At 44.5% G+C, this 25,161-nt stretch overlaps 1 protein-coding gene across 4 annotated transcripts; it reads left to right on the top strand.

The window, feature by feature from the left end:
* The first annotated feature begins 8,650 nt into the window (after positions 1–8,650).
* On the top strand, positions 8,651–20,430 carry AGT (angiotensinogen). Of its 4 annotated transcripts, none has more exons than XM_005423212.1 (5): positions 8,651–8,697; positions 14,352–15,168; positions 17,447–17,711; positions 18,148–18,292; positions 18,747–20,276. In XM_005423212.1, exons 2-5 carry the CDS (start codon positions 14,379–14,381, stop codon positions 18,936–18,938), a joined length of 1,392 nt encoding a protein of 463 aa, XP_005423269.1. In that variant the 5' UTR covers positions 8,651–8,697; positions 14,352–14,378; the 3' UTR covers positions 18,939–20,276. The 4 variants fall into 4 exon arrangements, with proteins under 4 accessions (XP_005423269.1, XP_030914648.1, XP_030914647.1 ...); XM_031058788.1 differs by lacking the exon at positions 8,651–8,697 and adding an exon at positions 9,334–9,467 and having other exon boundaries at positions 18,747–20,430; XM_031058787.1 differs by lacking the exon at positions 8,651–8,697 and adding an exon at positions 11,798–11,898 and having other exon boundaries at positions 18,747–20,430.
* Positions 20,431–25,161: the final 4,731 nt, after the last annotated feature.

Raw genomic sequence — 25,161 nt, 5'->3', positions numbered from 1 at the left:
AAGGCAGGTAAAAGGCATTTTAGTGCCAACACAAGCCCAGGGATGTGAAGTACCCAAAATCTCATATTTAACCATCAGCAAAACCAGGAACTTTATCCACAACACCTCTGTGGTGGGGCAAGGCACATTCTCACACACCAGAATAACATGTTTAATGGGGAAGGAGACCTTCAGTGCCCCAGACACATAGACTGCACACCTGCTGTGTCCCAAGGAGAGTAACCATGTATCACTTCAGGAAATTCCTTCTTTTCAGAGTTCAGTTGCAGATGAAAATATGTGGGCTGAGCTCTACGGGGGCTTGTCCTGCTGCAGGGGAATGCATACAGATTCTCTCCTATGGGAACATTCTGGTGTGCAATAAGAAATTTTTTCATGCTGTAGCCTTTCTCCCAGAGGGCAGGGACAGCCTTTCCCTCTCCTCGCCCTGCTGCTTCATGTCATGGCACTGCAGGAAAATTTGTCTCTGAGATTTCAGCCTTGGTGTCAAGGCACTAAAAATGCACAGGAGAGATGGTGTCTGGGGAGTGTGGGTGAGAAAAGGAGGAAGGAGCAGAAAACACTTATAAAATGTCTCAGCTTTTATGAAAATACAATACCTTGCCTGACATACATTAAGAATCACAAACTCATCTCTTGAAGGGCAGAAACAAACAAATCTATGTATCACCTACATGCTTACCCCGCTCCAGAGTTTTACAAGGACTGAACACTTTTGCTCTTTTACCATGAAATCTCCTTTTGAAAGCAGTGAAAGAACATTTTTCCCCCTTAGATGACTTGTTATTGCTGCCACTTGGTGCTCTCTGCAGATATTTAGGCTGGGAGGAAAATACAACGCGTCCTGTGATGGTCTCTTATGGACAGACACCAGGAACACAATCCTACTTGCTCAGGAGAGTGGCGAGCAGGATTTGAGCCACTGACCTAGAACACCTTTGCTCCTGGAGTGTCCTGGCTCAGTGGGTAAAAGCAGGGTGTATTTTAACACTCCGTGGAGCAGCAGGTGAACACAGACAACGAGAGGCTGTGACACCAGCCTGTGAACGTTTCCATTTGGCACGCAGTCCCACCAGACATATTGTGACATTTAAGCAATACAAGACAGTACTAACACGAAAGTCTTGTCACACTGAGTAATAAAGTCCTTCCTCTAGGATTCCACTGCCTCAGGAACTGTGGGTCTGCAGCCCACCAGGCTGTCCCAGCAGGGGGATGGAGCAGGTCTGTCCTTGGGCTGTGCAGGCAGTGAGTGAGAGCCTGCCAGCGTGTGAAAGCACTGCTGGCAGACAGGGAGCTGTCAGATTGAATGCAATTAATTCCTAGTGGGACTGCTCTGGACACCATTAGGCTCTTGCAGACTGCAGAGATCTCTCTACAAGCCACATGACCAGGCAAGATTTCAAGGTGACAGCATGACAGCATGAGTGATGCACAGGCTGGCAACATATGTTGAAGCTGAACACCATTTTCTTCTGGGTACCATCATTAAATGCCTGTTCCTGAGACGTAAGGAGTTTTATCCATTACCTTCAGCAATGGGAGCAAAGCACTCAGGGAGTATGGACACCAGTGCTATTGCAGCTGCCCACAGGCTCTGCCCGCCTGCCAAGACACTGCTCATCCCATGATACCAAGAGAGGGAGCCAGATGGGCATTGTGCAGAAGAAGCAGTGGCTCTGGCAGAGGGTGAGCATCCTCTGCCAAGAGCAGAGGCTCTGGCACACTTACTGCTAACAGGAACAGAGTAATTTTTTCTAGAATAATTTTTTACTCTAGAAGAGACCCTTATACAGTTTCCAGCATAATTCATGGGATAGAAGGTGATACAAAGGCTTGATGTAGGAAAATATGGTTTCCATTTCTTGGCCTCTTTGCTTAGCATCATGCTATAGCTCTGGCTTTCATCCTCTGCTGTTCAGCATTTGGCATGTGCTTTTTCTGAGTCACACTTATGTAATTCCTTCCCCATTAACATCAGGTAGACTCTGGTCATTCAGGATATAAAGTTAGTTATTCAAGTGACAGCAACTTAAAGTCTTTCATAACTCTGTTGTCATTACACCTCCTGCCCTGTCAACGGTTTAACATTGGAGGGTTTATCCATACCCTTTGGCCTGACTGACCCTATGTTCTCCAGTGCTTGCTGCCTGCTGGCTAAGCCCCTTCAGTGTCATCTGACCTTCTCTAAGGGACTAGTTTAGGCTAGAATATTTCATTTTTGTACTCTTTCTCCAAGTGTTTGAGAGATATGACTGGTTTTCTCTAGGTCTCTTTATCGTTCTCCTTATATTTGCAAAGACTTAAGGGGAGATGTTATATGGACTGAGGTATCACCTGTGAAACTCAGCAGCTCTCTGTCCTTCCTCCTCCAGATCTGGATGAAATAACATAAAACATCTTTGTTCTGTCTCTGAGATTAGTCTCATTTCATACTGCTCTGATCCTGGCCTTGATTTGAATCCAAATGCCACAGTCACAGTCACATGAAACCACGCTGTTTCTGATACTTTCCATTACTTTGGCTCAATGCAGTGCATGGACTTTTGCCCAGTAGCCTGGCAGGCTTCACATATGCTCCTGCACACATCTTTGCTAACTGGGGACATCTTCTATTGCTCCAAGAACAGTAGAGACCAGATAAAATTAAGCCCAGCTTAGGGCTGTTTTTTTTAAGGAAATTTGTGTTGTCTTCTGGAAGTAAAGTAATACTTTCTCTGGAGAAGACTTGCTACAGAGGGGCTGGAATATCCTCCTCTCCCTCATTTCCAGGCAGAAGTGAAGCAGAGGGAAGGAAGGTGAGAAAGGACAGCTTTAGGGGTTCTGCAAGACAACCTGAGGACTGGACAGCCCTACAAAATGTTTTGGACAGCCTAGTGAAAAAGGCTAGAGAGCAATGAGAAAAAGGGTACAGAAAATCAAAGGGAGGGTTTTTAAGAAGTGTCTTTTAAAAATCTTGCAGATTTAGGGGGAAAAAATACCTTTGAGGAATTGTAGGATATCAAAATCTCATAGAAGGGAGGATCCTAAATAATGGTGAATGTAAGAAGTCTGGTTGCTTTCACTGTGCTGTGCAAAAACAATAGGTTCTTCTAAAGAGGCATCAGTCTCAGGTGTGGTTTTAGGATTCATGTGTGCTCACACCACCTGAGCTTTGCTGTCACTGCCCACTGCTGTGGCTGGCTGTGAAATGCTGGTGTGACCCAGCCATGCTGCAGGGCTGAGGGCAGGGGGTGCTGAGCTGTCACTATGGGGTGGCTCCCCCACCACAGCCCACCTTGCCCAGCCTGCCCTGACGCTGACAGCGCTGCAGTGCCAGGAGGCAGCTCTGCTCTGCCTGTTCCCTTTTTGCTCAGTCTCTCTGATGGGCTGCCTCCCCTTACACACCCAGAAATGTGAAACATCTTTTTGTATGCTTGGGTAAGTAAGGACAACATTATCTATGCTGGCAGCTGAAATATCATCATTAGCCATCTAAGTGCTTTACCCAGCCAAACAGCACAGCTTTCTGAGCTGTTGTTCCAGGCTTTTGTCAGAGCTAAGCACACAATGCTGCATTAATTCATCACTTTGGGGGAGCGGCAGCTTTACAAACAAAAGAGGGCTTTTAAGATTATTTTTATTCTTTTTCTTAAGACTGTGAAACACCAAGTGGCAGTATGGGAGAGGAGCCAAGTTGCAATATGTCTTCAGCTCCCTGAGTCAGAGGCAGTCCCTAAGGGAGCTCAGCTTTTCCTGGGACTAACAGAATAGCTGCAAGAGCACTCACTTTTTTTTTTTTTTTTTTTTTTTAATGACAGGAGTTATGGTTTTCAAAGGCTTTCATCAGGGTATGTTGCCAGAAGGCAATGTTAATCCTTTTTTCATCATGAATATTCTGGGCTCAGTAATACTGTTCCTCTGATTTATCCCTCAAGCAGTAAGCTAAATTGTTATTTCACGTTTTTACAGTTAAAACAGAAAAAGTAGAAAAAGAAAGAAAAGTAAAAATAAAAATGAACCCAAAACTGCAGCATGTAAGCATTTGCTTAAGAAACATCCAGCAAAAACAAAAGAGCAGGAAGTTCTGATCTACCTGGAGATTGACTTTTGCCGCTCTATTGAAACCCCAGAAACTTTAAGTTATGAGCTCTTTCATTATTTCCTGTAGAAAAAAAAAATTACTGAATATAAATTTAACTTTCCCCTCCTCTTGCTTCCAGAATTACTAAGGGAAGGGAAGGGAAGGGAAGGGAAGGGAAGGGAAGGGAAGGGAAGGGAAGGGAAGGGAAGGGAAGGGAAGGGAAGGGAAGGGAAGGGAAGGGAAGGGAAGGGAAGGGAAGGGAAGGGAAGGGAAGGGAAGGGAAGGGAAGGGAAGGGAAAAGTCCAGCGTAGCCAAACACTCATTAGTTGTGCACCCCTCAAATTAATGCCAACCTGGCAGCCCTGCCCTCATCTCGGGTCGCAAAAGGTTCTGTAGATTGTGTTTGGAGCACTGAAAATTGCGGCTGCTGTCCCAAGAGAGTTGCAGTTTTGCCCCTGTAGCTGGCTGAGTGGGAGCTGCTGCAGCTCCAGAAGATGGAAGCATCCCATAATGCCTGCAGTGAGGAAGGAGCCAGTCTATTTCTCACTAATGAACTGCACAAACTGCACATCATTAGAAACACCCCTCGAGTGAGGCAGGAGACCACCACAGACAGTCTGCTCAGGGGAACACCACACAGTGTCCAAAATTGTGGAGTCCTGCTGGTTGCCACTATTTGCCCATCCAGGCAGAGGAGCAGGAGGAGGGGTGGAGGTATTTTGAGAGAGACTTGGCAAAAGATAAAGGGGAACCTAAGTTTGTGCAGGCAGCACGGATATCCCATCTTCTAAAGGTCTTTCTGTGGCTATGCTTTGAATTTCCAGGCTAGGAGACAACAACTATTGTTCATAGTGCCCTGTGGACAATTTGGCTGGGGTACAAAAATTACAACCAGACTTTCAAAACCTCAGTAGTGACAGAAAAGATCAACCACCAGAGATATCACTTAGGAGATCCCCAGGGAGTAAATCGCTACTGAGCTTATTGCAGCATACTTGCAATACTGAGGGCAGCCAGAGGTTTGGTGGTGGAGGGTTTTGGAGCTGAATATTGTGGCATTTCCCAGACAGTGGTCACCTGGCTGCTTCCCTTGTTCAACTTGGGTAACACCTTGAAGGCTTCTGTGGCTGACCCAGCTGGCAAATACTGGCACAATGCAAAATCCCTCCCTGACACAAAGGCATCTGCCAGAGTTCTGATAACAAAGCTGGCGCCAGCTCATTCAGGCAGGCATTTTGCTGTGCTGGTCCTGCCATCCCTGCTGCTCTGCCTTATCCACAGGACTGTATGAAGATAGAGTGAGATCAAAAAGGTAAACACACTGGGCTGGGAGTAGAGAAACCTGGCTGTCTGTCCTTGAGATGATGCCAACCTGTTGCATGACTGAAGGTGATTCTTGTCATCTCTTTGTGTCCACTTTCACTTTCAGGACAGGCTGCTTCAGTCTGGGATTGCCTCTTGCTCCTCACAGGCACAGCCTGTGCTAGACGAAAGGACCCAAAATCAATTATATGTTGCTGAGGTAGCTGTTAGACTGAAAAGTATTTTAAGATCCTCAGGGAAGGAGGTTTCCTCTGCCCACACACACAGTAGGCCCACAGTCATGCCTCTGTGTGCATGTGCAGGCTGTGCACAGACCATTCTTAAAATGCTCTTAAAAACTGCATCTTCCACTGGGACAGATAAAAAAAATAGGGCTACAAAAATTCAAAGCCATCTTTACTCTCAAGGCATGCAAACACAAGCTGTGGCAAACCAAATTAAATTTTAGGCTGATTGTACTAGTGTTAATACAGGCTTCCCTGAGAAGCTGAAAGAGACGGCAAGATGGTGATGCTCTCTCCTCCAACAGGGAGGAAGGATCTGTGGCACTGCCAGGGTGAGGGCATACCAGGCAGCTGGCTCAGCCAGGACACCTCTCCTGTGGGGAGGGAGCACCATGCCACACCAGCCCTTCCACCTGAGTCAGCTCTCAGGCTGCCCACTCATCATGTGCATTTTGGCATTATCCAGGCAGACACGCTGTTTTCCTCCACCCCAGCACAGGAATGGCACACGTGATCCTTGGGGTTTATGGGAGCCAAGTTACCAAGTTTTCCATTGCTCCTTGCTGTGAGAACCCATGGCAGAAGCAGGATAATCCCTCTCTTTCATCATCTGTACTTTGAATGTTATTATTGAAAAGCATTTTTGCAATCCTCTTTACACAAAAAATTGGGCAAGCTGAGTACATCTCTCATGCTCATCAGAGGCTTTCATGGAAAAGTTGTTCCAGCCAGCATGGGCAGAGGTCAGGCATACAGAGAAAACACAGGAAAAATCACATGCAAACCTATTCCTGTTTTATTAAAACAGCTAAAAAATATTACTTTGCACTGCCTTTCCCCACTAGAGACAGCAAAAATAAACAAATAAAATCAGGCCCATGGCAGCTTGCCACAATTCTCACAGACTGGGTGGAAAATTGGTTTATAAAGTATAGAAACTTGCCAGAGTGGTACTCCTTTCCTACTTATTCACTCTGGAAAAAGTCACCAAATACTCTGTCTGCAGCTGAAGTTAGAACAGAGCCCATAGGTCTGGCAGGAGACAGAGACACATTTTAGACCCCAATGCAGTAACTCTGCCACAGTTTGTGCATGTACCCTGATTAAAAGAGAAAAAACCTGAAACACAGGTAATTAATATGACGAGCCTACCACCAGTTTTTGAAAATAGTTCATATTTTCCAGGGTTTATGTTGAATTTGAAGAGATAGCAGCATGTTCCTAAATGCTCTGTGCACAGGAACAATGGTGAGGCTGAGGGTCAGGTTTGCTGAGTGTGTGATTTCTTTAGTATAGCACTACTGACAGAGTATTCTCAGTCTGTGCTGCAAAATGAGCCAGCATAAGCTGGCCTCGGCTCAGACATCTCTATTTCCACAGCAAGTTGAAGACAGTCCCTCAGAGAGAAGCATGAGAGATGCTGGAACAAGCAAAATTCATGACAGCTGTCTGTCTGGGGGTTTCCTGAGTTAGCAATCACGCCTGGACCATTATGTTCTGCAGAGGCCAATGGCCACACCCTCTGCTATTTCATTTAATTGCTTTTTTGTACCAAGACCTTTGGTTTCTGCAGCATCCTGTGGCAGTGTCCCCCACAGTTCCAGCATGCAAAAGGGTTTCTCCTTTATACTTGCAGACTGATAATTTTACTGGAAATGCACTGGTTCTGGCAATATTACAAAAGAGTTTTTCAAGACCTTCTGTTCACCTTTAGCATTTTATGTTTATACTTCCCACACCAGTGGATTCTCTTCCAAAGTGAAATATCTTGGTCTCTGTAGGCAATCTAACACTCCACAAAGCTTTTTTCCTGGCTGTCTCACAATCAATCATTCTTCCATTCCATCCCCACAACTGACTGCCACACCTGGGGTGACCACTGCTGCAGCTGATGAAGCAATAGTCCCCAGTCTTCTTTTTGTCAGATCCTCCCACACAGGCATTCTCTTTTGCCTTTCCTCCCAGTCCTTTTCTCAGTGCCTGTTTACACTCTCCATTTGGAGCCTTGTTAAGACTCCAGGCTGTGTTTCCATACCAAAACAGAGAGAGGGAACATCGTGAATGTTGATGGGATGTGGATGTTCACTATTACCAATGTCAACTCGCAGGCTGCATAAACAAACTGTTTGTGGCCTGTTTCTCACTCAAGGCTTTTAGGCTTAATAAGAGAAACCCTCAAATTTATTAATGAATTATATATGCTGTGTACATGCTATTATGTCTAAATTAGCCATACATATATTAATTCATAATCTATGTATGTCAGATGTGCCAGCTCAGGTTAGGAAGACGTCATGTGAAGGTCTATGGTCTGAGCTTGTGAGCAGAGTAATTTATTATCCCTCCTCCAGGCCTGCTGCCTCACAGGAGACAAGAGCATCATCACAGGAGTACATCTGGCCCTTTTGAGTTCAGGTCTCAGAGCAAAATTTGGGAAAGCTGGAAAACAAATGGAACTAAACAGAATAAAATATTTACTATTGTCTCCACACAAAGTGCTGAATTTTATACAGCTTTTCCCAGAACAATTCAGATCAATGAAAACACTTTTTGACAAAGTGGAGACGCAATGTTCTTCGGCAAAAGAATAGCTGCCTGGTCGATCAGTCAAAACTTTAACTTGACAAAAACATTTTCCCATTCAAGGCTGGATTACATGCTGCTGTCTGTAGGGTTAGTGTTCCTCTGCCAGGGTTGAAATTTCTGAAGCGGTTTTGGCAGTATTTGCATGAAGAAGTGCTGGAGCACCATCACCAAGAATTTTTTTGTGGGGCAGGGGAGTGCTTTCACATTAGCACTTCACAGCAGTAAGGCTGACCAGGAGATCTGATCCCTGAGATGGCTGCAAGGAAACCCATAACCACAGCACCAGTGTTTTTCCACCCCTCTTTGCTCCCTCTCAGCAGCTACCATGAATAACAAGCAGGAAAAACAGAGGCAGGTTTTGAAGAGAAATGAGGGCAGCGGTGGGGCGGAGGGGGCGGGCCCGGCTTATGCAAGAGTGGGTATAAGAGGGGGAGCCGAGTGCCCCTCCAAAATCCGAGAGTGGGGCAAAAGGAGAGCGCACACCTCACCGCTGAACAACAGGTTTGAGAGCTCCGTGGTTTTTTGTGGCTTTACTGTGGCTGCTGCAGGGAGAGGTTCATTAGGAAACATGTGTGGGCCACAGGCTTATTTTGGATAGGGGATGCTTGTAGAACAGCCTTGCTTTCACCTTCTTGGGTTCCTTGCTGCTAGAAAGATTTTTGCCCAAATTTGGCCCAGTGCAAGTTCTCTGGCACAACTGTCTTTAAGGGGCAAAGTCTTTGGATGCCAGAACTGAAGGGCAGGATAGAGACTCTGCTTTTTAAAGTTGAAGCTCTATCTTTAAGTACACTCCCATTCCTAAAACCATGGCAACCCAACAAAAAAAGCCTGACAACAGAGTCCACATATAGTAATTGGAATAATGCTCATGCACTCCTGCTTAAAAATGTCTCAGAAGTAAAATTAAAGACTAACAGTATTTAAATAGGATAAAACCTGTTGCAGGTGTGGCAGGATATGTTCTCTGTAATCTGAAACCTTCTGCTTTAGAAGAAAGTGTTAGAAGATAAAAGACAAAGATCTAAGAAGTGTGCTGGTGTGTGATGCATCTTAATGGGGGAATACTAATTGAGTGAGCAAGCATAAGTGACTGGCAAATGAGGGGGGGAGCTGTATCTGAGGTTTGCAGTAGCGCATGAACATGAGGTGAAATCTAAGGTTCTTCCTCATTACTGGGGCCGGACCAATTCCCAGTGGCCCAAAGCAAGAGGAGGACTGTGGTGAAAACAGGACATTGAACATTTCCTGGTGAAACTTCTTTTCTGGAGAAAGTAGGTATTTTAATGTGATTACTTTATTGATGTGGGGGCAAGGGTGGGGGGCAAAAGATAGACTTCTGTGTTCCTCAGAGACACTGACCAATTTTTTGTTGACAGAAAAAAATAGAACTGAGTGCACAAACACCAAAAGAAACCCAAGGATCAACTTGGCTGAAAACCCCAAGAAAATTCAACTAAACTGAACTTTCTTTATGTGGCAGAGCCCCCAGACCCACATGTGAGATTTGTTGTTCAGGTGACTCCTGCTCCTTCTCTTCTTCAGGGCAGCATCCCCTGCAGCCAGGGCTGCCTGTTTAGGGCTGGTACTTACAGCACAAGGAGGCCAACAGCTGCAGCATGGCTTGGTCATGACCTTCAGGGGAAGCAGGAGATAGCCAAACAACAACATTGTCTGGATGCTACAGAACAAAGAAAGGCATAATGATCTAAGGAAAAAAAGTACAGTGGGTGAGGGGTTTGTGATTTCACTTTTCAGTGTTTATTATCCACAGCAAACATGTCAGTCTGACAGCTGTACTGTATGTTATTAACATCACTTGTAGCTTATTAGCCAAAGTCAGTAATTATATTTAATAAGGATACTTTTCAGAGTTTTATGGAATACAAGGTGCCCTTCCATGAGACAGCTTTCATTTGTGTGTCCTTGATACAGAGAGTACTGGGATGGGTTTTCTTTTTTACCTGTGCTCAAGCCTCATCTCGAGGGATGCAGCAGACCAGCTCTAGCTCATAGGCTCAGCATGGTCTGGCCATTTGTGTATTCTACTGGTGCCTGCCTAGTGCCTCAGGGGGACCCACATGGGTGGTGGTGCAGGAGATACAGATTTGGGCTGTGCTCACGTCCCACCTACAGCTCCACTGGCCTCTAAGGGACCAGCTGTCTGCCCTGGTCTGCCTGTGGTAAAGAGTCTCCAGGGCAGAGGGGAAAGAAGGGGGACCTGAAACCTAACTTGATCTCTTAGCATTTAGCTGAGCAATATGCATTTTTCATTTTTCATCCTTCTCCCTTTGCCTGTATTCTTTACTCGGATAGAAGCATTTTAAAGCTGTCTGGAGATGGTACAAATGCCCAGGCATTGTTCTGTGGGCAGATGCTTCCTCAACTGAGATGCTCAGGAAACAAGAGGACAAAACACCTTGAATGTTTCAAGCTGTTTGTTTAAGCCTTTAGTGCATGACAGCATGTTATACAAGCCTGGGCTCAGAACCACTTTTGGACTTCATTATAGTGAAGGTAATCAGATTGTTTAAATGAAAAGCAGGACTGCAGAGACAGAAATTTCTCATCTCTTTGGCATTAGGCACCTGACATACAGCCCTTGGGCTGGCAGGACTCAGCTGTCCCTGTCTCCACCTTCATCTCCACCAGCTTCAGCCGCCCAGGCACACTGAAAACATCCCACTCTCTCAGCTCTCTCCTTGAACCCAACATGTAGCTGGGCACTGCAGTACAAATCATGCCTGACTGGCCCTCTAAAATCAAAGCACAGATGATAAATCAGCCCTACTCCTGTTAGAGCCATGGGATTTTAATTACTAAGAATAAGGGGCACTGAACAAGACCCAGTCTAACCAATTGCATTTATCCCTAGCTTGATTCACTGCTTACATGCTTAAATAGGAAGAAGGGGCACACTGAAATTGAAAGATTGTTTCAAAAGCAGCATGAGGATCTGCAAATCCCAACCCCTTTTCCCAAACAAGACCTCAGAGGCTGACACTGGGAGGGATGAATTCTTAGTGATCCAGTTCTGGCCATCTCCCCTGTCTGGCTTTCATCTTCTCCATTTCAACACGTCTTGTTCAAGAGGAGAAAGAACAAAGCCTTGACATTCTGAACAGTTCAAGAGGGAAAGAAGGGGTAAAAATTGAGAGCTTAATCACTTTATTCTGCAGTAGCTTACATGGTAGGTCCCCAGGCTGCAAGGTAGAGATTAAAGGCAATTTATCTGTGAAGTCAAAAATCTGATCACTGTGCAACAAATCCAAAAATTCAACTGTACAACAAATACAAGTACAAAGAAATCTGCAGTCCTTTCAGTCTGGTGCAAAATGAGGTCTTTCCTATAATCAGTTATTCTGTGTAAAAATGCCTGTGCGTGCCTTGGTAAATGTGTAACTGCAGGCTACACAGGTGTGCTGGGTCTGGCTAAAGGTTGTGTATCCATCCATCCATCCCTGGAACTTTCTATGCGGCCGGTGTTGAGCCGGGCTCAAGTCTCATTGGCCCGAGGTAACTTCTGTCAGCCCCCGGGCTGTGATGTAAAGCAGCTTTGCGCAATGCCCCGCAGCAGCAGCCGCATAGAAAGGGCAGAATTCCACCGCAGTCCCACCGCCCCGGGGGGGAGAGGTGTGTGAGGAGCTCGCCTGAGGGACAGCAGCATCGGGGGGGCAACAAAGGGGCGACACCCCCAGGACAGAGGCGAGTACGCGCTCTTACTGCATTTGCTTTGAATGCTGCTTTTCCAGCTCAGGTGTTGATGCTTTCCCAAAGAGCTTGGGGCTCTCTTCTTTAGCCAAACAAACCACGCTGACTTTCCACAGATGGGGCTTAGGGTAAGTGTTTGGCAGTGAGAGCTGGTCCTCTTGCTTCTGCTCATGGAACAAAAGCTGAACAGAGCTGGGAGCCCTGGCAAGCCAGAGAGGTGACCACTGGGTGCCAACAGTGCCTAATGGCACAGCCTGCCTGGGTGGCACAGGGTCACCCTCCCTGCTGTGCAGGAAAGATTAATGCCTCAAAAGAATTGTATGATGGAGAGAACAGTGTGGGAAGGGAATTCTTTCTAATTTGTGGCTTTTTATTTCATTTTCCTGAGCATGCCAATGTGAAAAAATGCATTGAGGAGTCCAGAAATCTACAGTGGCTGGGCTAACTGTGAAAGTGAAGTTGGGAAGGCACCTTCCAAGAGAATTTTTTAGTCAGTCACAACCAATGAATATGCTCTGTCATGCATGTCACGTGCTACCAGTGGGGTTGGGGAGATGAAGAGGGGCCAGGAGCAGAGGGGCCAGCAGCACGGCTGTGCCGTCCGTACAGTAATTTAGAGGATGAGGTGGGAGTTAATGGGGAACAATCCTTGGGTGAAGACACAGGGACAGAGATCTATAGCAGATCCTCCCCTGCTTGCCTCTGTGGAACAAATAGTTTCAGGCTTTACCCACCGGCATTCAGACTTGGCAAGGTATGTCTAGTTACCAAGCCCATCTCAGTTTTTGTATGTGCAATAGAGTGGTGGGGCTGCAAACTGGGATATCATTAGGCATGAAATACTTGGGGACCCCTCAGGGGAAAGAATATGGTTATACATTATAAATTAGGCTGGGAAGGGGCCAGATCTTGAATAGCTGGATTTAAACACAAGTGCTTCCACCCTGTGTAAAGTGTTGGTGAGACAGACATTGCTCTGTGTCCTCTCAAAAGGTTCAGCTACCAGAATTACAATACCTGGCAGACTGGTGTGACTCAAAGAGCCTTGGAGGAAGAAAGCAGAGAGTAGGATTTGGGTACTGGCAAGGCTGATAGCATTTTGCCCATCCAACGAGCTCTGCAGAACTTGAAATGGGTGAAAGAGGGTCAACAAAGCTACAATAAACAAGGAATTACTACTAGAATAAAATACAGCTCTGAATAACAGCATTTTGGCTGATGATATGTGTTACAGATGCATAATTTTCAACACATTTTAATTTGGATTTCAAATACACAGATAAACAGTCATATGTTAGAAACCCAAGAAAGGTACAGCAGAGCTATTAGTTATCAAAAAAGTTTGATATAAAAAAAGAGAGAATCCTAAAAGATATAAAATTTGTCAGTGGGTATAGCATTTTGGCTGATGATATGTGTTACAGTGCATAATTTTCAATACATTTAATTTGGATTTCAAATACACAGACAAACAGTCATATGTTAGAAATCCAAGAAAGGTACAGCAGAGCTATTTATCAAAAAAGTTTGATATAAGAAAAGAGAGAATCCTAAAAGATATAAAGTTTGTCAGTGGGTATCATTTGTGTGTGTGTGTGTGTGTGTGTGCGTGTCCATGACATTCTCATTTCCATTACATCCTTTGTGCTAAAACACCAGTGACATCCACATACAGTAAAATTCTCTGTTTCTTGTCAGGAAAAACAAGAGCAGCAAGTGATCTTTTACCTCAGGAGAAGACTGCCTGCACATCTGAGTAAAACTCAGCCTACCCCTTCTAACTCTGTATTCAGACATAGAAGGTGCAATGAAAAATGGTTTCAGTGTGAGCACATTTGTATAAGGGAGCCTGGAGTGTGTTTGCCTAGAAGCTAGAATGAATGTTTGCACGGGGCTATGAAAACATAACGTGCTCAGCTAGTGCCAGGTATTTTGCTGACTAAACAGCCATTACTGACCAGACATACGTTCTGTGTTTGGGCCTTAAGAGAACTGGTTTCCAAACCTACTCCTGCATAACAGCAGGCACATTGCTTAGCCTGTCTGTGTGTCAGCAAGGCTCAGTGCAGCAGTTTGCAGAGATGGCTCTGACCAGGTCCCAGGAACAAATGTTGTTGCATTTGTTGCAAAACAAGGTTTTGAAGAAATAGCATGCTCTAGTTTGTAGGCATACCCAGCATCCACTACTGTTCCCATGATAAATCCTTAGGGTACTGCAGTGGGTAATGAAGTCACATCTGTGCTTACCATTTCCCACCTGCTGCCATTGAAACTGGTGTCTGTCTCATTCAGGGCTTTTTGGGGCAGAGTCAGACCAAACACCACTGAATACCAAAATCCCCACCTTTGTAACTCCAACACAGCACTAGCACCTCACCCTGTGATTAAGAGAAACTGTACTTGAAACAGACTGACCATTCTCCTTTCCTCCTAATTTTTCCTTTCAGCAGACACGGTGGAGGCAATTTTCCAACATGAATCTGGTAGCAGATCTTCTCTGCTTGTTGGCTTGCCTTACTGTGGTGACTTGTGACCGGGTCTACGTCCACCCTTTCAATTTGTTTTCTTTCAATGAGAGTGACTGTGACAAGCTGGAAAAATTGGTTCAGGAGGGAAAGACTATTGTTCCCGTCTCCATTGAGTCCCAAACCACACCCGATTATGAAGGTGGCATGAATGACAACAGCAAGTTGGAAGCCCCAAGCCTCAGCACCTGGGGGGAGAAGGAGCGGAGCTATCTGAGTGACTTGGTGTACGTCCTGGGCATGCGGTTTTACAGCGCGCTGCAGAAAGCACAGAGGGGCCAAAATGTGCTCCTGTCCCCAACCAGCCTCTACAGCTCCTTGGTGTCATTCTACTTGGGTGCCTCAAACCAGACAGCACTTGATTTGCAGGGTTTGCTGGGATTTGTCCCCCCCTCTGGAAACCCTGACTGCACTTCCACGGCAGTCGGAAGCAATTTCCTTTCCAGCCTGAGGACGATCGAGAGACTTGTGAAGAGTGGGGACGAGGAGCTGCTCTTTTCCAAGACACTGAGCTTGTTCTGTGCCCCTGGCATAGGCCTCTTCCAGCTGTTCATGGAGCGCTTGCTCCCCAGTGCTGATGCATTCTACGCCCGAGCTGTTGACTTTGCCAATCCAGGCGAGGCAGCGAAACAAATCAATGCCTTTGTGGAGGCCAAAGGCGAGGGCCAGAGCGAGGCCCGGCTGGCGGACATCGACCCATCTGCCCAGCTGCTGTTTGCCGTGGACGTCCGCCTGGCAGGTACGAGGCAGCACTGCTCCTCTTGGGAACAGGCCTGGGGAAGGACAGCAGGGCAGCAACCCTGCTCCTGGGAAGGAAGCAAGGTCAGGCCTGGCCAGTGGGGAAAGGGAAGGGCTCAGATGAAAGGCTGGATCTCTGCTCCCCACCACTGTGCCAGGGATCCTGCCTGCGCTCTGCCATGAGCCAGCAAGGGCAGTGGGGAGGGAGGAGGAGACAGATGGACTCCAAGAAATTTTCCTTGTCCAGGAGAGGTGTGGAAAGGTGCATAAGAAAGAATAGCACAGCATTTCTTGCTGCAAAGGAACTGAAAGTCATGAGGGGCCTCCAGCAAGATTGATCAGGGTGTAGCTTTAAGGAAAGCCAAAGGAGCTGGGGGATGCAGGGCAGAGGTACAGATACAAAAAAGGCTAAAAAATACAGTGGACATGACTCCTCTAGTGGCTATTAAACACAGGAGTCTGGAGGCAACATCTGGCTCAGGAAGCAACCGAACATCACCAGTTATGGAAGCAGGGCACTTACACAAACCTAGAATGAGGCAATCCCTTCATTGCCTAGGGTCATTCTGTGCTGCTGTCCCAGAAATCCCCCTGCACTACAACTGAGCCTTCTCTTCTGAGTGTAGCTGCTTTCCTAGATCCTCCTGACTGAATGCAATATCAAAAACTGCACACTTCAGACAGCTTGCCTACTGGAGAATGTATTTCGGAACACTTGCAGTGAGCCCCAAGCTCCTGAGTGGGGCTCTACTGCTAAAGGTGGAGTTGTGGTGCGCAGGAAACCTTTTTGTGCCTCCATCTCCCCTCCTCAAAACTGGATTTCAGGTTTTCTTTGCCTTTCATGGGTGTTGTCATTCTCTCAGTGAGCTGTGGGCATCAGCTTTCTCTTCATTGTAAGATCTAGCATAGATATGATACTACAAAAGTAATTGTGTTACACACTTGGACATGGTGACAAAAGCAGTTTTCCTTCAGTAGAACCATTTTTTCCTCTTCTTCTGTATTGGAAACTTGTAATTTGTATAAGCTTAGAAACACATGTTCAAGGGTTTGCCTCACTGTGTCAGCTTTACTACCTTCTCTCTCAGATGGTGCATTTTAAATGTTACAGTCCCCACACATGGGATGGACAAAATTGGCTCAAGAACAAATGAATTACACAAAAAATTACCTTCTAATAAACACAGAAGATGGCTTTAGCATTTGGTTTGCCATTTGGTTGTGAAGGGGCACCCATGACAGCTGATGCTGCCATGCTCCATGTCTGTCCCTATAGCTGCAGAAAGGAAAAGTCTATTTTTTTCTCTGAAACGTGTTACAAAAGCTCTGAGATGCTATTAGCAGCCATAGCACCGATAAAGTGACAGAAATACGTACAAAACAACAGCTAAATGTTCCAGTGGGCTCAAGTGCTGTTCACTTGCACACAGTTTTCTTCACATTTGTAGACTTGCTGCCAAGCAGGGCCTGCCATTTAGAATTCAATGCAGAACATCAGGTGCAAGTTTCACTGAGGGCAGTAGTTTCTTTAGTGCTGAACAGGATTATCTGCCTAGCTGGGCACAGCATTGATCTGTGGCAGTGAGAAGACAACATGTTGAAATGCAAAACTGCACAGAAGTAGTGCAAGGTGAGAGCAAGGCCTCTCATAGTTGTGAACTGGGAAGGAAATTTATTTTAAGGTCTAGTAAGTGTTCAAGTATGTCCTTTTTAACCTCCTTGGCTCAGCTAACACTTCAGTGCTGCGCTTACAACCTTCCCCATTGCTTTGGTTTGTAAGATGGTGAAGGGTAAGACCTCAGGCAGAACCTTCCCTCTCCTGAGCCCACCTGGCTGCCTGAGAGTGCTCCTGCAGCAAGGGCTGGCCCTGATGGATGTGCTTCCAAAGATGCCATCAGTGCACTTACGGACAGAGAGGAAAGCGAGCTGACCCTTTGCACAGGCCTGTGAGCCCCTGGGGACCATGTGGCAGCCTGGGAAGAAGCAGGCAACCAAGCAAGCAGAGACACTTTCCTGTCCCCAGGAAAGGCCACAAAGCCAACAGAAACACAGTAGCTTTCGTCACAGTCCTGATGGTCATGGCCCCTGTGCTGTGAGCTTGACGCCATCAGAAGGCAGATTAAAAGAGGGAGACATATGATTACAGTAGCTAAATGTGATTTTATACATGCAGTCCTTCTCTAAGGCACAGTGTGTTCTTAAAAAGACCAGCTAAGTGGCAGAGGGGAGGAGGGGAGGAAGAGAAGAATCAATTTCTCTTTTCTTGGTCTGTTTTCCAGCGAATGTTAAGCAAGCCTTCCCTCTCAAAGAGCCTCAGGAGTTCTGGGTGGATTCAGACACAAAGGTCTTGGTCCCTATGCTGTCCATCATGGGGACATTCAAGTACCAAACCGATGCCAGTGGCACTTTTTCCGTGCTGGAGGTTCCCATCGGCCGGACGGCGCTGCTGGTGCTGCTGCAGCCCATCGGTGGCAGCGACCTGGAGCACCTGGAGTCCCAGCTGAGCTGGCAGTCCTCAGCCTGGCTCCAGCACCTGTCCCCAAGGTAGGGAAGGGGCTGTGCACCCTCCCATGGAAGGGATGGATGGCATGGGGTGAGCCACACGGGCCTGCTCCTCACCTGGGGTCAGGTCCTGCCAGGGAGGCTTCACTGCCCTGCACAAAGAGAAACCCCTGCACAGCCAGGGACTCACTTCAAAGGAGCTCCACTTCGGTAGGATCAGCTTTTTATCTGGGTATATTTCAAGGAAATGAGCATCCCACCCATGATGTGGGATGACCTGGGGTTTAGCAGCAGACCCTGGGTGAAGTCTGGGTGAGTTCACACTTGGAAACAGTAAGAGGCACCCACTGTGTTTGTGCCCACACCCCAAGCACTTGCTGTAGTTTTTTTCACATGCCCATTCCCCAGGACTGCCCAACCACGATGCTCTCACAGTGAACAAGTACTCACTTGCCTCTCTCTCTCCCTCTCTCTGCAGAGAAATTAAATTAAAGCTGCCAGCATTAACACTAGAAGACAGTTCTGATCTACAGGAGCTTCTTGCAGAGATGGAACTGCCTGCACTGCTGGGGAAGGGGGCAGACTTCAGTAAGATAAGCAATGCCAGTCTAACAGTTGGAAAGGTACAGTACATATCACTGACATTAAAAAAAAAAAGTTTCCTGCACAGTTTCAGCCTCCTAAGCTGAATAACTTTAACTAGAACTAAGCAGTCAGAGCCATGTAGGGGACATGCTTAGTGTGGGATTGAGTATCACATAGAGTGTTATGTTTTTGATTTAGTAGGAGAATAATGCTGATAACACAAGAGTTTTAGCTGGTGGCAAGTCGTGGGAGGAATGAGTGACCAGCTCAGCTGCCGGCTGGGGTTAAACCATGACACAAGGGCAACAGCATTACAGCCCAGCCAGTGTAAAAGCAGTTATACAGCTTTTGCACGTTATGGACAAGCACTCCAACACCTTTTTTAAACACCTATGGAGTACAATGTGCTTCATCATTTACTCAGACTCTCATTTGTCCCATCATGATTGTGCTCTGATGACTCCAGAGTTACTCATATGTTTTTCCTTACAGGTAATAAATAAAGCCTTTTTCAAACTGGGCAGTGATGGAACAGATCAGCCAGAAGACCCTGCAGCACAGAAGGAAGATGGAGTGTACCTGGATGTAACACTGAATAAGCCATTCCTTTTTGCTGTTTTTGAAAAGCAGTCAAGGGCAATGCTTTTTCTTGGCAGAGTAGTAAACCCTCTGCATGAGGATTAAATGCAAACACAGAGGATAAGAAAGGAGTGGAATGATGCACATTCCCCATCACCTTTTTCTTATTCATCAGATATTTTTGTGATGTTGTTGAGTGTTCTACTTAGCTTTGAGATGAAGCTGTCAGTGTTCAAAATACAGCTTTTTGAAAGCTAACACCTTGCAACATTTCATCCTCGTTCATCTATTTCATGTGAGGTGACTCACATCCTTCCTCCAGCTTCCATTTTATTCTTTGTGTCTCTTTTGCTCCTAGTTCCCTTTTTGGATGCAGTGGGGCAGGGCAGTGTTTCAATGCAAAGCATCAACTTGAAAAAATAGTTAAGCACCTTTTACTATAGTATTTTTATTTACTATAGAAAAGGACCTCTTAATTCTTTAAAAAGCTTTTTTAATTGTATAGTCAGTCTTGCAAAAGAGACTCCCTTTTACATTACACTGAAGATTGTACAATTATCCACAGGGATTTCTAGCTTCATCAGCAACATTTCCCTCTAAAATGCTGCCAACAGCACAGGCAGGCTCCACTTGTCCCACTGAGACAAGATTTTTCTGCTTTGGAAGCAAAAACATGCTTAGAGGAAGTTTCTTCTTTCTGCAGCCCAGATGGATATGTTCACTTCTTGACTCTATGGAAATCCTAAAAATAGGGTTTGGTAGTATTAATGAACTGTGATGGATAAATTCTCAGAGCCTGACAGAATTATCTCTGATTTTTTTAGGAAAAAGATCCCAAAAGGTCTACTTTTGCAACACAGTTCCATTTACTGGATTACTTTATAACCGGTGAGGCATTTCTTACAGCCTTGTAGCAAAGAAGGACATTACTGGTTAGAGTCCAATTCTGTAAACTTTAACATATCCAAACCATATGTTCTTTAAAAATAGCATTAATGGCAATAATATATATTAGTATAAATAGTGGATGTGGTGCTGCTACTTGTGAATAAAATGATTACAGCAGTCCAGTCCAACTCTTAACAGAGTCATAAAAATTTGAAACATTAAAGTGGAACAACAGATTATTAGATGACTCTTTGAAGTGAGGAACTGGGAGACAAACCTTGGTACTAAGGAAAGCCTGGAACAAGGATTTCCACCTCTCATCTCTAGATTTATTGTTAGCACTAATGGTACTTAAAAATAACTGCAAATCTCATTGGCAGATCATGCAAGATATATCCTCCAGTGCACAGCAGCTCATTACCATCCACAGTGGACCAAATGTGTATCTAAGCTAAATGCACTAATGCCATCAGCTTGGTGTCAGTCATGTGGATATGTGACACATCCCTGTAGCTTCATGGAAAATAAATAAAATAACCCCCAAGAATGCTAGGATACAGCATCCATGTATTTATCCATTTATACTGTATGGACTCCAGATGTTCTAACATCTAAATACTGTACTTGTATTATATACAGAAGTAATCAAGTGTGAACATGCAGAGGTAGAAAGATGCAAATAAACTCACTTCCAAGTTTCTTTGCCACAGTTCAGTTGGGCTTTTGTCCATAAATGAGTTCTGGGTTATTTTGTCCATAAATAAGTTCTGGGTACACTGACAAAGTAAAGGGAAAAAATGCCTTTATTCACATGTGGGGGCCACATGCTCTGGAACGCCATATCCCTCTTCAGTAGTTACAGGCAGAAAAACAAAACAAACCCATCAAACACACTTTTCAGAAAAGAAATGTTGTGGTGGAGAGCACCTCTCCACTGACACCCTGGAGATGAAAAGGAAGAAGAAAAGGGCAGAGACAGGGAACTAAAAGTAAACTGACCAGAATAAGGACTGCAAAGAGAGAAGTGCTGGAGCAAATGCTACAATACCAACAAGATAAGCTATCTGTATAGGTACTCATTCTCCTACATACTCAAATGGTAAAAAACAACCAACAAAAAAAACCACCCACACCCAATTCCCAACTAAATCTCTGCTTCCTCAACAATGTATACTCTCCTGAGACTTGTTTCTGACATCAATTTTACATCTAAAATTTCATGGCATTTTTTACTCTTCACTCTCCTCCAATTTTACCAAATTCCTCTGTCAGGAGTACCGTGATGCACATTCCAAGCATCCTAGACACCACTCACATACTGAGATCCCAAATGCAATCTACAGCCTAATAATCTAATGAATGAAGCACCTAAACTCAGGCTCTAATAGTGGGAGATTTGGAGAAAGAGAACAAAGGCAAGGATGAGCTCTTTAGGTTTCATCAAACAGCACAGTTTATCTCTGAGCATAGCAGACAATTTAGAGACAGCTTAAAAAATACAACAACTTTTAATAAATCTATGCACTTTGCTTCCTCATCCCTCCAGTCTGACCTTGAAAATACAATGGTTGATGGAAAAAAGAGAGTAAATATTCCTCAAGTGGTCCAGCCAAATATACATAGTGCTAGTTATCTTTAGACAATGAGGTTAGAACTGCCTGGTCCACCCCTGGTACAACCCACCAAGCTGAGAACCCAGTGACCATTTTAGAGGAAGACATGCCACTGCTCTTTCTCTCCTCAATATTGTACAAAACCTCTTCCAGCTAAATTCCTTCCAAGATTAGAAAGGCATAGCAAGTTTTCTAAAGGTTCTAGAATGGAAGAAGAAAAAGGCACAAAATCAAAACTGAATTACTGTCATGAAGCACACCTCAAATTACTTAAGGAATAGAAGAAATAGGATTAGTAGCAGAAGACATCTCCATTGGAACACTTACATGGTAGATCATCTCCTCAATGATCCAGTGTTTGAAAATGCTAAAATTCAGTTTACTGAAGACAAAGTTAATTCACACCTTTCTTTCTTTCAGTGGGTGTATCACACAAATTTTTAACTGATATATTATTCAATCCTATTCACATGAACAAAAATAAAAGATGGGGAACTGACATAGAACCAGTGATACAGACATTTAAAGCAATCATAGGACCATTCAGCAATTTTGATTTGCTACACAATGTTATTTCCTGCCCTGAAATCAAGGCTGGTCTTCAATGGAAAAGAACAGAATTCAGCCTAAATCTTCAGAAAGTTGATGAAGACAAGTAGGAAGCATTGTTATTACAGGAAGATGTGGAAAATCACTTGCAACTCAAGTGGAAGTAGTCTCTCTGTGCCTTTTTGGTTTGGTGCACAGACTACATATTTTTCTCCAGCTTTGGAGGATACAAATAAAACTGTTCTATTTTCAATCACTAGTCTGTACAGGTCTCAGAATCTGCTGCTTACACATCCATTTTATAATAAGGAAACATTATTGCTGAAAACAACAGTAGCTAGAACTAGGAAGATGTTTCTAGTCCTGACTCTTAAGAAAATTAAGAGGTGTGGGGAGAACATACTTTCCGTGTTCATCTCTTAGAAGCCTGGAAAAATGTAATAGGTACACAAACTCCTTGTTCATAAGCAGTAAGAGTTACATCCACTCAGCAGTGTGTGCCTAAGGCTGAAAGAGACAAACAGATCTGTCATCTGACAAGTTGGTTCACTTTGCTGTTCTTTTTTCAGCAGTAAACTTGATGCTCCCTTGATTGTGTATGTGCCATGAATGGAGAGATGCTAAGCAAATTAGGAAAGCCAAATACTGCTCTCCATTACTCAAGATGGAATGCAAGCACCACCACGTCATTTTAAGCAGCAGGGCTTTCCTCACTGCCTCCCTTCAAAAAATTAGTATTAGAAAAGTCATAACAGCCACCTTTCCTAATTGCTTCAAAAGCACCATGATCTCATGGTTGTGTCTTCTCAACTAAAATATGATCAGTTTTCAACAGTGAGGAATGAAAGCCCTCAAGCTGTGAAAGGTTTGTTCACTACAGTTTCACTTCACACAACAGCCATGTGCTACACACCTCCTATCTCTAAGTACTTGGAAAATTTGCATAATCTGGGCATTGAGCCCCAAGCTCTCTAAATACTTTAGGAAGAAACAGGTATTTTTAATTAATAATCTTGAACTAGAATTCCAGTGTTAATTTTTCACAAGGTAAAAAAAAAAAAAAAAAGGTAAAGAAAAATCAGAAAAAGCCCCACAAACAAAACCAGGGCATTTTTTTACTTTAAAGCCCTAAATTCAACTCCTGCTGTGCCCAGACTATGTTGCCTGTCCTTCACATGTGAATGAGAAGCGTCAATAGGCAGATCTCTCTAGGCTCAAGAAACCCTAGTAACACTTTCAAATTTCCTGCTAAATAAAGATGCACCTTGCACTGATGTAACTAGGTTGGAAGTTACAAAAATTCTACATGTAGGCAGGTGTGTTCTAATAGATAATATAATAAAAATAAGAAATATGCCAGCCTTAAATAAATTCTAGCTTAGTGAATTAAGTTTTAATTTGAAGGAAAACAGGTAGTCTGAATGTAAGAACATTTAAGTAAGATACTTGTAGTAAAAATTATTTTAAAAATTTAAAAATTACTTATGAGTTTTTGTCACACAGCCCTTCACACCAACATGGTCTGTGAAAAAAACCACATCAGTTAAATGAAAACATTCAAAACCCAAACAAGAGCTAACCATATCCCATGATGAAGGAGCAAAGCAGCAATGAGAAATAGCAGAATCCTGTTCCTGAGAGTACTTTATCCGGCTCTGCTTAGGGTTAGAGTTACACCAAGGGTTAGGGTTCCAAAAATGACAAATCCCAGAGCTACAAGCACACTGCAGCTGCAAAAGGCATGCCAAGGGGAACACAGAACTGCCACAACATGGCCCCCTCCTCACCTTTCTGCTTGGCACCAGCCTCACCCCCATGCACCTTTTACTCCCTCACCTAGGGTTAGGGTTATGCCTAGGGTTAGGGTTCTGAATACCACAAACCCCAGAGTCATGGCATGCCATCAAGTGCAGGGACATGGACCACACCTTGGCAAATTGATCCCCATTGAAATCCTGGAAACAGAAAAGAAGGACTTACAAACACTCTGCAATGGAGATACCATCAAAGGAACTGCAATTGAGAAAAAAACCCCAAATATCCGAAAATTGGGAAATTCAGTGACTACAAGAAAATGGACCAGGATTACATGAAGTGCAGAGCAAAGGACCAAAACATGCCAAAACTAACCTCACAGATGTTGCAAAAGCAGGGGAAAATAACTAGGAGGAAGAACATTGATGGGAAGATATGAAAGACACCTAGAGTTAGGGCTCAGAAAACCACAAAGCTCAGAGCTCCAAGCACACTGCAGCTGCAAAAGGCATCCCAAGGGGAACACAGAATTGCCAAAACATGGCTTCTTCCACAGCTTTCTCCTTTCAACCAGCCTGAGACCAAGGCTGCACTCCTAGGAGAGCTGGAATAACATTTGGAAGTTTTTGACATCCTGTAAAGAGTTAAAGCACACATATGCCTGTCTCAAGCACTGCCAAGGCCACAGACAGAACTTGCCATAAGATTAGACACCACAGCAGGAACTGGAGATAAGCACAGAATGGAGGAATTGTGACAGGAAGGTCTTGGTTCCAGACCTGTCAGTGGTGAGATCTGGTTAGCACAACCTGATTAATGCATCCAGACAAAAATTCTCTGGCAAACTGTGGGAGAGAAAGCAAGTGCTCATACTCCTATCACTGTTCAAAATCACCCTAAGTTATGGGACAGATGGAATCTGTGACCACCAACAACGCTGATGTCCCCCCAGACACATCGCTGGGGCTTCCCACCAGAGGACTGCATGTGATTCACAGTGTTAACATCAGACAGTGTAGAACTCCCCCTTAGGGGAGGTACCAGGCTATTCCCACCTGAATCAAAATATGTATGAACCCTCTTTGTTTCATGGACTTCCCCCACCCCTGATGGATCATGACTGTGACCATCACTTTGACCAACAAACATCTAAAAGGGCAACAATCAAGTCTTGTTGTTGGATCCATGGATGATGATGTCTTTCATCTCCACTATGTACTCATAAATTTTCTCTTTTTTTCTTTTCCTTGTATATTTTCTTAAATGCTATCTTTATACTTTCATATTGTTCTATTTCTATAGACAATAACCAAAACAGCTACACACCTTTCTTCAATTGCAACCAAAGTGCTCTAAAATAAGACAGATATAGCACTCTCTCTATATATATAGATACATAAACTCTGGTCACTCAGTGTCCTTTCACTCTAATCAAGGGTTTGGTTAACAAGCACCTGAGTTACTTTGCCTCTGGAGTGGGTTGTAACACAGCCATCAATCAATACATTTGAGTCAAAAACATA

Source organism: Geospiza fortis, unplaced genomic scaffold (assembly GCF_000277835.1).
Source record: "Geospiza fortis unplaced genomic scaffold, GeoFor_1.0 scaffold381, whole genome shotgun sequence".
NCBI classification, from domain to species: Eukaryota; Metazoa; Chordata; class Aves; order Passeriformes; family Thraupidae; genus Geospiza; species Geospiza fortis.
The sequence above is the reverse complement of the archived record's forward strand: the minus strand, read 5'-3'. Positions and strand labels throughout refer to the sequence as shown.